Here is a 12,458-nt window from a genome sequence, read left to right on the forward strand (position 1 = left end):
CTGGGTCAGGGCCAGGACACTGAGCCGCGTCATTCCAGGCAACCAGGTTTTATTCTCTGAAAGATGCTTGGTTTGGTGCAGAGGCTTAACTGTGATTAAATAATACATTGCATGGACAGCAGACAACAGCACAAAGTCTTTCACAGTGTGTACTTTGAACATTACATCAAACACAATAGTAAAAACAAAATGGTCGAAATGGTAATATCATTTTGAAGTGTTTTTTCCACCTCTGTTCATCCAGGGAAAGCTAACTGAGCATGTAAATCACCTGCAAGGAATATGTAAATAAGCTCTTCATGCAACTTACTGTCGCACTATGTGAAGAATTGTAGCAATTTTACTTGTGAGTCCATTATTTTAGTCCTTTACAGTGCATGCGAGTTTTAGAACACTGTATATTTAGTGTTCAGTGTTTAGATGGTAGCAGTTATCTCATCGTCTTCATCTCAAAATAATCTGTATAATCATTTTAAGACTAGAAGAAATTTAAATAATCCCTGTAGGGAAATTGGGTAATTGCTGCAGCAAAATAATACAAAGGTATAACAAAGAAAATTAGAATCTAGCTAAGAATATATTTGGGAAATGTTAATATCCCAAATTTGCATTATCCCATAATACAACTGACAATTCCAACATTATGAAGAACATATTTAATAGAGACGGAGACAGAAATAAGGAATGATACGAAAACAATATGAAACTATCTCTGAAATGGGACATGAGAACTACTACTACTACTACTACTACTACTACTACTACTACTACTACTACTACTACTACTACTACTACTACTACTACTACTACTACTACTACTACTAATAATAATAATAATAATAATAATAATAATAATAATACTACTACTAATAATAATGCTAATAATAATGTTTTGGTGTGGTGTCCAGTGTGAGATGGGCAGTGACGCTCCGAGTGTGGCGGAAAGCATCAGGGATTCACCCAGGTCCTTCCTCCTCACCATCAACCTGAGGGAGGGACGAAACCTGGTCATCAGGGACCGATGTGGTAAGAACCTCATATTACCACTACTGTTCTACTATTAATACTGTCACCATCACTACCATTAATGCTGTGGTAAGAGCTAGTTCTGTCTTTGTCACTTTGCAAAGTTTGAACTTTTTCTTTTTTATTCAACACACAAAGGAACTGTTGACATCTCTGTTGTAATACAAAATGTGCAATACAAAGAATAAGAAAGAGCAGTAAGCAGTTAAGTGTGCATACTGACAAAAACATACTTAACCAGTAACAGGCTTGTCATTATTAATTAGCAGACACATTATTTATTTCAGTTAAGCTACTGAATATTTAAAAATGTCACTGGTATCTGAGCAAAAGTTAAGCAAAATTGCACAACTCCGAACAACTACCATTAATACTGTCACTACCAGCTAGTTCTGTCTTTGTCACTTCTGTCACTTCAACTGATCTAGTAAGTTTGAACTTTTTTTTTATTCAACACACAAAGGAACTGTTGACATCTCTGTTGTAATATAATAGTAGGGGAAACACTAACTATCATCATCAAGAATAGGAACCTCATAATACCTGTACATCTTCTGTCATTGCCGCTGTCATTAACATACACATATCACACTCTCCAACAGTTGAACCCAAAAATGTATTAAAACACTTGCAACACAATAACACTGCAGTTAAGTTAAACATGTCTTTAAATAGCTGCGACTGGACTCTTTAACTCTTTAAACCTGACAGAAAGGGTGGTTGTATTACAATATCGCCTGATATGGAAGTTTTAATCGTGATAACATTTTCAGCCATATCACCCAGCGCTAACACTATCCCACTGTTATTACCACCATCACTCTAGCTATTATTAGAACTACTACTATTAACACTTGTTACCATCACCATCACTATCAATAACACTGCGGCCTTCAATGACGTTAAGCAACTACTTCGAGATCAGCAAGGTGTCAAATTCAGGTTTTTACACCCAGCGCGGTTTAGGTTGACATTTGAGGGGAAACGCAATGTCTTCAATACCAAGGAGGAGGCGGAATCGTATGTAAAGGAGCACGTCCTTACCTGCCCGAATAGAAGATGAGCGTGGCACTTTTCGCACATGACCTGACGATGGGTACTGTATTGCCTCCAGTCGCACACAGGTTGGCTGAAGGTTGATCTACTGTTTATTCAGGTGCTTCAGTTTGAGGTTGGGTGAGCACTGTCCATCACTGCTAGATGGCAGCATTACCATTACACATCTTAGCAATATTTGCATGATGATGATGCAAATGGTCACAATTTGTATTATCAGCCTGATAATAGTTTAAAGTGCTCTTATTATTGTTGCTACTATATATTGTATTATCCTACCATATACTAGTATATGCACTAGAAATACTATATTATGTTATTTGCTATTATATACTATACTTTATTAATGGTTGCAGCAATAGTGATTCACTTGCCTGGGTCCAGACCTTTGAATCTGCCCACTCCACCGAGTTGACTGATTCTGGTCTGGCATCGTGACATGAAACAGCGGTTTCTCGGTTGAAAAATGATCGGTCCAATGAGCGCCAGGGGGGACTAACAATTAGCCAATCAGCGCCACGGGCAGGACTAACGCCGTTGTCAAGCTGTTGTCAAGCTGTACGCCGGAACCAAGGAGGAGTAATAACAACAATGGCGACCGCTATAGACAAGATAGACGCTGCTATCGAGGTTGTTCTAAATCGATTGAAAGTACCAATTACTTTGAAATCCGAAATACTTTGTTTTTACTTCGCTCCGTATTGTCAAAGATGCTCTATACTTTCTGAACCGTCTCTGGTGTTGTCATGGCTACGCATCAGTGTCGACTTAAAATTATGTTAGATTCAGGCGGATACGTTCTCTAGTGATTGGTTAGGGAAAATCGAATCCCCCTCCCCCACGGAAATCGGTTAGAGTGGAGGCAATGTCAGACTGAAGATGGAAACGTGTGTAACGAGTTGCCAATTCTGTCTGATATCAGGCAAGTGATTCACATTACATGCCACCCTTCTATTAGAGCAGTACAGAGTGTCTTCATGCAATCTGAATTAGATAAGAACATCTGTGGGTTCATTGAGACAAATCAGAGTACAAAATATGACTGAATAAGTAAGCAAAACAGGTATTAAATGTTTGTTCAACTCAGAGATTGTTCTCTCTGTCATCTTTCATAGTTCTATGATGACAACATGTTCTTTTATCCGTATATGAATGTGTTGATAATTTAATACTAAGGCAGGAGTTCTGCTGATAGGAGTTCTTTTTTTTTATTTTTTTGTTTTTGTTTCTGTCTACCGAATAGTCGCCAGAGCCTTTGGCGAGTTGCGAGCGACTATTGTGAGTTGAGATGCAGGGGGCGATTGTTTTTCCCCTCATTTCTCTGTTTTTTGTTTGTTTTTGTTTTTTGTTTTTGTTAAGAGTTATATGGACTGTGGGACATTTTTTATTCTCCTTCTGATCAAACATGGGCTGTATTATTTGGGTTTTATTTTACTCAGAGACCAGGGGCTATTCACACATCCTTATAGTGACACTCTGTTACGTGATCTATATTAGTTAAGACTAAACTCAAGATTCTGAGCTTGAATGTCAGGGGGGTTAATTCGCCAAACAAACGTACAACATTTCTGGATTTTCTCAGAAGAAAAGCTGTTGACATAGCTTTAATACACGAGTCGCACCTACTGCCTAAAGACATTCACCGTCTGGCTAACAGACATTTTCATGTGATTGCGTCATCGGCTGCCAACACTAGATCCAGGGGAGTTGCTGTTGTCTGTCGCCGTACTTTGAAATATGATGTTCTGGGAAATTGGGCTGATCCGGAGGGTAGAATCGCTTTGGCCAAAATACGTTTAGATAGTGAAAACATTGCGCTGATCTCTGCTTATGCGCCAAACAATTATGACAAAGGTTTTTACGATTTACTGACCAGTATTATGTTGGAGTTTTCAGACTTCAAATTTATTGTGGGAGTGGACTTTAACGCAGTATGGGATTATAAAATTGACAGATCCCTAGCGTCGGAAAGCGGCGATCAGAAGCAAGCTTCCCTGGCTCTCCATGCATGGGCAAGTGCCATGGGTGTTGTTGACTTATGGCGCCTGATCAATCCCTCTGCTAAGGACTTTTCATGTTATTCAGCGAGACACAGGTCTTTTTCGAGGATTGATTTTATTTTTGCCTCCAAAAACCTTTTTTCTGAAATAGCTGATGTAGTCCATATGCCATTTACACCATCTGATCACAAAGCAGTGGTCTGTTCAGCATCACTTAGAGTTGGGCCTAACAGGGCTGCAAGATGGCGTTTCAATAATACTTTATTACGTAGTGATTCATTTATATTGCAGTTTACGCCACAACTGGAGGAATTTGTTAATCTAAATAAGGGTTCTGTTGATGACCCGAGAGTGCTTTGGAACGCAGTCAAAGGTTTCATAAGGTCCAACACAATATTGTTTTCCTCTACCTGGAATAAGGCCAGAGCAGAGAAATTGCATCAACTTGAGTCTGAATTTGCTCGCCTGGACAATTCACTTCAACTCAATTACAGCAACAGCACCGCACTGCAGCGTGATCTGGTTAAGAAAGAAATAAACTCTTTACTTAAACAGCAGTCGGAATTCCTTATTCACTGGGTCAGACAAAACTATTATTTTAACAGTGCAAGACCTAGTCTTCTATTGGCCTTGAAGCTTAGAGTTAATGAACAATTTGCGGATATTGCTGCTGTTAAGGCAAGTGAAGGCAATATTTGTACGGACCCATTGCAAGTTAATTCAACCTTTCGGTCGTTTTACGCTGAGCTTTATAGCTCTGAGATTATTAATGATAGAGTTGCTTGTGACTCGTTTTTGAATGACCTGCATATGCCTAGTCTTGCAGCGGATGAATCTGCCTCTATAGACGGGCCCATCTCTCTGGAGGAACTCAGAGAGGCGGTTCAGGACATGCAGAAGGGCAAGTCTCCTGGTAATGATGGGATACCGCCTGAGTTTTATCTTGCCTTTTGGGACGTTGTGGGCCCTCTTTCGCATGGAATGATCTTGTTCTCTATTGAGAAAAGTTCCTTTGCTAGAGATGTCAATGTAGCCTTGATCTCATTGCTGCTGAAAAAGAACAAGGACCCCATGGATTGTGGGAGCTATAGGCCACTCTCACTTCTAAATTCGGACGTGAAGATTTATGCCAAGGTACTTGCGCGCCGGTTACAAACTCACATGCTTAAATTGGTTCACTGCGACCAGACGGGCTTCATTAGGACTAGGATGGCTTCAGACAATATGAGGAGACTGCTAGATATCATAGATGGGGCTGCCTCACTTGAATTGCCTGCTGCGGTGCTGTCGCTAGATGCAATGAAAGCCTTTGACCGCTTGGAATGGTCTTATTTATGGATGGTACTTGAAAAAATGGGTTTTGGTTCGATTTTTATCAACATGATTAAGGTGATTTATTCCAACCCCTCGTGATGGTACTGACTGGGAGAAACTGTTCGCCGCAATTTGGGGTTGCTAGGGGTTCTAGACAGGGTTGTCCTCTTATTCCTTTATTATTCGCTCTTTCACTAGAGCCCTTGGCCCAAAGGGTTCGTCAGTCCATCGCAGTCACTCCTATCTCTATTTGTGGCACTCAACATCATATATCCTTATATGCTGACGATATACTTTTATATGTTGATGATGCTCCACAATCCATTCCCCATATTTTAACCATTTTTGATGCTTTTAGCGCCATTTCAGGATACAGAATAAATTGGACCATGTCTGCTCTCTTGCCCCTAAATGAGGCCATGAGGAATTCAGTTGTGCCCCCTCAGATTCCGGTTATTACTCATTTTAAATATTTGGGCATCGATATTTATTCCTCACTGCTGACTACAGCTAAAACCAACTTCCAGAATTCCTTTACTAATATCACGCAGGACTTGGATAGATGGGTTGCACTGCCAAATTCCCTTAGGGCTCGAGTCTCCATAGTTAAAATGAATGTGCTTCCCCGAATCAATTTTGTAAGTTCTATGCTTCCGCTCCCACCACCCAACCTTTACTGGAACAAATTGCAATCTGCAGTCACTAAATTTATTTGGAGAGGTAAAACGGCCTCGCCTTAAACTGACCACATTGCAGCGTGAGGGACAGGCTGGGAGTCTTTCCCTGCCTAATTTTAAACTTTACTACTGGGCTTTTACATTGCGCCCTCTGGTAACTTGGTTCAATTCCACAGCTGCGGTGTCTTGGCGTGCTCTGGAGGAGGGATTAACGTTCCCCCTCACACTGAAAGAGGTGTTGTTTTCCAACACTTCACCTGCGCAATCTAAGCGACCTTTCAGCCCAATAATTTCTCAATTAATTCGTGTCTGGCGAGTAATGACGAAAGTATGCAAAATGACCTAAATGGAACCCCTGCTCGCCAATATTTAATAATGATGGACTCCAAATTGGGGGGCGTCCAATTAAATTCCGTCAGTGGTCTGACAGAGGTATCCATTCATTGGGCGATGTCTTTGGAGATGATGGTCTTTGTTCATTTGTTGAGTTCTTGATACAGTTTAATTTGCCACGCTCTTCCTTCTTCTTTTACTTACAATTAAGGACCGCCATGAAAACGTATGGGGTCCCGTGGAAAGAGGCGCTTCATAGGCACCCGGTACTTAAGGTTCTGGACAGTGTGGGTGGTACAAGGGGCTTAGTTTCCACACTAAATGGGTACTTCTTGGAAAAGCCATACCTACCATTGGCTCTGGGATCAGTTTGGAGGGGGGACATTCTGGATTTGGACCTAGAATTTGACTGGGATAGGGTTTGGTCAGACGTCCTACAAGCATCAAGGAACCCTGATCACCAACAGATTCATCACAATTTTATTCATAGGACTTATATGACTCCTCGGAAGATGTGCAGTATGAAAATTATAAATGATCCTAACTGTACTCTGTGTCCATTGAGGGCTGTGGGCACATTCTTCCATATGATTTGGGAGTGTCCAGAGGTTGCTGAATTTTGGGAGATGGTCGCTTCCAAACTCTCTACGCTGTTGTCTGTGACTACACCCCCCTCTCCTTCTGTCTCGATCCTCAATGATCTTTCCCTACTACACCTCCCACAAACTAAGAAACGCATTTTGTTTGCTGGCAGCTAAGAAAATGATTGCCACACGCTGGAACCCACCACATTCACTTTCATTTAGGCAACGGGTTTTAAGTTTTTTTGGATGTTGTCTATTTGGAACTCTCTACGGCCCGTATTCACGGTGCTAAGGAGGCTAATGTTAATTCATGGATTTCCATCTCTGTTGATCTTGAAAACCTTTTGAGTTGAGTGTCTGCTATTCCAATTGTACTTTACTGATGTCCCTTGGTCTCTGGGGTGGGCGGGTGGGGTCTTTGTGTAGGTATACTTTGTTGTACATATTATTTCCAACTGTGCATGTTGTGATCCTTGCATTAGCTTTGTAACTACACAAGCCTAGAACATTTAGGATTGTTTGTCTGCACATGTTTCAATCTTACAATGTACTTGTGTGGATGGGGTGTGTTTGCGTGGTTGTTGGGGGTGCTGGATGTAAGACAGGTCTTTGTTTTGTCTTTCTGTTTTGTTCTGGTATGCTTTAAAAGAAAATAAATAAACATTTGATCACAAAAAAAAAAAAAAAAGCATTATCAACAATTATAATAATGTGATCCTCTATTGCTCTCTGTAGGGAAATCCTCTTTTCTCTTGCCCCCCTCCACAGTGAGGTGAGAGGTCAGGGTCTGTAGCTGGTAGAGGTTCAGTGTCATGCTCAAGATCTGTACAGGCATTAGAAGTACTGCAAGACAACAAACAGCAATACTACTTAAGTACGATGGATAGTAACAGGATGACAAGATGAAATCTGGAGAAATTGGGTTGTTGCAGCAGCAAACCGTAATAGGATGCAACAATGTAATATAGAATATAAACTGGAATATGCAGCTGCAAATGAGTGGTTTGTGCGTGTGTGTGTGTGTGTGTGTGTGTGTGTTTGGCCTTGTCTTCTTAAACGTGGGCCAAGTACACTGCCTGTCAAAAGTCTGGACCCACCTGATTGAATGTACTACGTTTTTCATTCTCTTAAAGCCATTTTGATCTAAAGGCTTCTGCTTAAATGCTTCAAATGTGTTTCTTAGACAAATATAAATAGTGAAGATGATGCCTATGTATGAATTTCTTTCCAAAGCCTTTGCCTTTCCATCAAGGCAAAGGGCGGCTCCTTTTAAGAATCTAAAATATAAGATAGTTTTGATTTGTTTAACACTTTTTTTGGTCAGTGCATAATTCCATTTGTGTTATTTCATAGTTTAGATGTCTATGTACTATTATTCTAAAATGTGGAAAATAGTAAAAATAAAGAAAAATGTGGTGTCCCCAAACTTTTGACAGGCAGTGTACGTCTGTTTACATACTATGGCATTGACTGCAGGGACACCAAAGACAGCTGAGTGTCAGGTTCGCGCCCGTAACAGCCAGGGCAGCATTCCACACAGCATATTAGAACCTGTCTGAGACACACCCAGTATTCATTACATCAGTCCATTCACTCTGGGCGTGCGTTTGGCTCGGATCCTTTTTCCCCCGGCCCCGCCTTGCTGTTTACACAACCACGCATTGTGTAAAGAAGATTTGGAGATGAAGGGGAGGGTCAAGAGACCGGCGGATTTGGTTTCACTGCACTACGAAACCAAACCCCTTAATTTTATCCCTGAAATGTCCTTAGTTTCTCCATTACATAAACATTAATTATCCATTAAAAATAGCATAGCTTTAAAAAAGTAAGGTTAGTATGATGGGTTTATAAGGGATTTATTCATGGGTTGATTCGTGGAGACACTTGTATTTAAGGGATTTTTCATGCCTTTTGTGCATGGTTTACAGGTTATTAAGGAGTTATTAATGGAAACTTCCTGTCTCCCTGAATTTTACATTAGATTGGAAAGTAAGGAGTCAACAATTAAGGGGTGTTTAAGGTGGTTGTGATGGGGTCTCCTCCATTAATCACTCCCTTAATTAATTTGAAGGGGATTTTGCATAAATTAAGGGGTGAATTCATGTAAATGTAAGGTTATTTTAAGGGATTACGGTTTGTAAAGATATGGTTCTTTTAGAAGCAGTGCATGAACAACCTTTTTATCTTTTATGTTTAATCAGATCACGGATGCTAATCAAACGCTGGCTGCTAGTTGATGGACGACATTGGTTTGTTGCGTAATGGGATCATAATGCAATATGATCCCATAATATCATGTAATATCATAACTAAAACATAGCCTACAGAAAATGGGAGCTACACATGGATGCTTGTAGGACGTCTCCTGTCTGCAGAGGAGTAAGTTGATGCATCTTAAATTGTATTTAGTAGCATGCTGCCCTCAGCTGGTAGATTGGATAAATTGCTAAACATTAGTGATTGATACAACACTGTAATAACAGCTAATAAAGAAATAAGGATGCCATATTTACCACCTGTACAATCACCAGACTTATTGACCTACTTATGATGCAGTAATCACAGTGTAGGTTGCAGCCCTCTAACACACACATGCACGCAAGGTTTTTACCAAAATGACTGGTGCAGCTCTCACTGTGGACAGACAACACTGTCGGTTGTTTATAGCTGCCTTCACTCCCCCAGCTCTAATTCTTTCACAGTGGAAGCAGAAATCTGATTGGTTATTGACGCAGGAAGTTGCGGTCCATCGCTTGGGGGAAGGAAAACCACATCCTCCACAGAGAGAAAAGAGACGCTGAGAAGCAGGGCCGGCCCCGACTTTTAGCGCTAACCTGGATGTGACGTGACTATCCCTAGTGCTAAGAAATGAGTGAGCTGCTATATAGAAACCTGGCTTGGATGTTAGAGGAGCATCTAACATATAGTCAACGGGAAATTTGACTATAAAATTATAGTCAGATTATGAAGGATCTTGGGCAGATTCAGTTTATGTTTGGCCCCTCATCCTGCTGCTCTGTTTCAAGTTTATTTTCCATTCTTGATCACAAGCCTTGTGTCATTCAACAAAAAGAACACATGAGAAACATGGCAAAAAAAAGGACATAAGAAACAAAATAAAAGCATGATAAAGCATATGCAGCAGTACATGCATTGTCGGCAAAGTGCGATAGCTGCTGTAGTTTGTAAAGTGAAGTAGTGCTATTTATTTAAAGGTTTAAGTTTGCTCTTAACGTTTATGCGATTTTATTTATGCGTATGTGCATTGTTGCATATTGTCTACAGTTTTTCTGTTTTCTGCCTTGTTGCTGCTTTCTCAGCCAGCTCTCTTGAAAAATACGTTTTTTAATATCAGTGGAACCCATTGGTCACACAAAGGTTAATTGTCCCTCCACAAATACATGCAGTTGCAGTCATGTAAACCGAACTGAGCAGCAGGAATGCATGAATATTGTTCCAACGGCAGAGATGTGCTTAAAATGTTCAGGAAATAACCTTATGACAGTCGGCTAGTTAAGGGGGTCAGCCCCACTGAGTAGTGTTGATGAAGATAAAGTCTTTGAATGTTGGTAGTAACAATATGTTCTTTTTCTATCTTGTTTTCATCCTTGCTGGTCCAATCATAACTAGTTTTAATGCAGTCAAACCCCTTTGAATAGGAAGTACTTTTATTTTCTTGGTGACTTGTTTCGATTGGGTAAATGAACATCAATACACTGCAAATATGCAGACGTCTGATGGGTAATGTTTCATCCCCAGCAACAGCCATGTGTCCTGTTGCAGCGTCCTTTCGCAAGACACTGAACCCCCACCCGTTCCCTCACTGTAAATCGCTCCGCTCCGGTGTCAGCAAGGTGTAAATGTCAAAAACCCAAAACATATTGTTTGTGTTGTTTCCATTTCCAGGTACAAGTGACCCGTACGTGAAATTTAAATTGGATGGGAAAACATTCTACAAAAGCAAAGTGGTTTATAAAAACCTCAATCCCACATGGAATGAGACCTTCTCTCTGCCTGTGAAGGATCTGGACCGCAGACTGTACATCAAGGTAAACTGTCATTCTTCATCTGTTGAATCCATTGTTCTCTGATGGAAGTTCATTACTAAGGGTGAGCAGGCTTTCTTTGTCAGGGCCCCTAAACTCTGAAAGGACTGCAGCTGAAGAGATCAGACTAGCCAGCCCAGTTTCCTCTTTTAAATCCCTTTTAAAAACACACTGTTTTAGGCTTTATCTGTTTCTGAGGTATACTGGTTTATCAACCATAAACCAGTTACTGGTATATACTGTGTGTGTATATGTGTATACTGGTTTATGGTTGATTTATATCTTGTTGTTCTACACTCTTTTTTTTTTTTACTTTTACACCTCTTTTTTTCCCCCCTATTTTTATGTTGTAAAGCACTTAATAAGTGATACATTTTTATATTTTATATTTATTTGTTATTTTGATTTTTGTGTATTTTGTATTTTTATATTCTATAACATATATTTCTATATTTCTATATACATATATAAATATAATTGTTTTTAAATTTTATAATAATATTTTTTATATATTGTATATTAGTAGATAGTGATAACTATCATAAATAGTTATCATTATTATTATTATTAATAATTTCAAATGAGAGAATCTGTTACCGCTGCATAGAGCCGGACGTGTGGTGTTTTGTGCGTTCGTGTGCAATGCTTTTTGCAATGTGCAGTATTTAGGGGAATTACGGTATGCATTATTTAGGCAACATAGGGCACCGCGCCCTGCATAAGGAAATCCATTATGTGCTCGTACACCAGGCAATACGGTAGAAGTCAAACAAGCGTCAACCAACTGGAGGCTGGTGCGTTGTACATCCACATACTAGCTCTGTGATATTTTCATGACGTCCTCAGTGAGTTATACTTACAATGAAAATGACTATAAAATACTACAATCAGTAATCAGGCCTGTTCAGTTTCACCTCAATACGTTTTGATCCATGGGATACATGTATGTAGGCCATTTACAGCAACAGCAATGCATTCTAGATGAAGTGTGATCACATTCACAATAATCTTTCCCATAACTCTCCCTGCATTAACAGTCTATTGTTAGCGCTGTCGCATTTATGGCGCCTTGTAACTTCTGTTTTTGAAGTGCGCTTCATAAATATAGATATTATTATATTGTTATTGGTGTTTGACACAATGCAGGTATACGACCGTGATCTGACAACTGACGACTTCATGGGCTCCACTAGTTTCCTCCTGAGTGATCTGGAGATTGACAAGTGAGTACTTCAGTACGTTCTATGGTGATATACTCTTTGTAACATTTTTGGTTTGTTTGGATAAAATAATAATAATAATAATAATAATAATAAAATAAATAGAAGAAGAACTGGGTAGTTAGCATGAGCAGCGATAGCCACCATGGCTGAACAGACAAAGAAAAGAGAAACTCAAACTGCATCAACAGAAAATCCAAGG

General features: G+C 39.9%; 1 protein-coding gene across 2 annotated transcripts in view; it reads left to right on the top strand.

The window, feature by feature from the left end:
* Window positions 1–12,458, top strand: part of mctp2b (multiple C2 domains, transmembrane 2b) — a 60,444-nt gene that overhangs the window by 21,620 nt on the left and 26,366 nt on the right. For both annotated transcript variants that reach the window (XM_078282419.1, XM_078282444.1), the window contains exons 4-6: window positions 909–1,026; window positions 10,897–11,039; window positions 12,183–12,259. In XM_078282419.1, the coding sequence (XP_078138545.1) occupies window positions 909–1,026; window positions 10,897–11,039; window positions 12,183–12,259 (338 nt within the window). The remainder of the gene's footprint in view (window positions 1–908; window positions 1,027–10,896; window positions 11,040–12,182; window positions 12,260–12,458) is intronic.

Source organism: Centroberyx gerrardi, chromosome 1, assembly GCF_048128805.1.
Source record: "Centroberyx gerrardi isolate f3 chromosome 1, fCenGer3.hap1.cur.20231027, whole genome shotgun sequence".
Lineage (NCBI taxonomy): Eukaryota > Metazoa > Chordata > Actinopteri > Beryciformes > Berycidae > Centroberyx > Centroberyx gerrardi.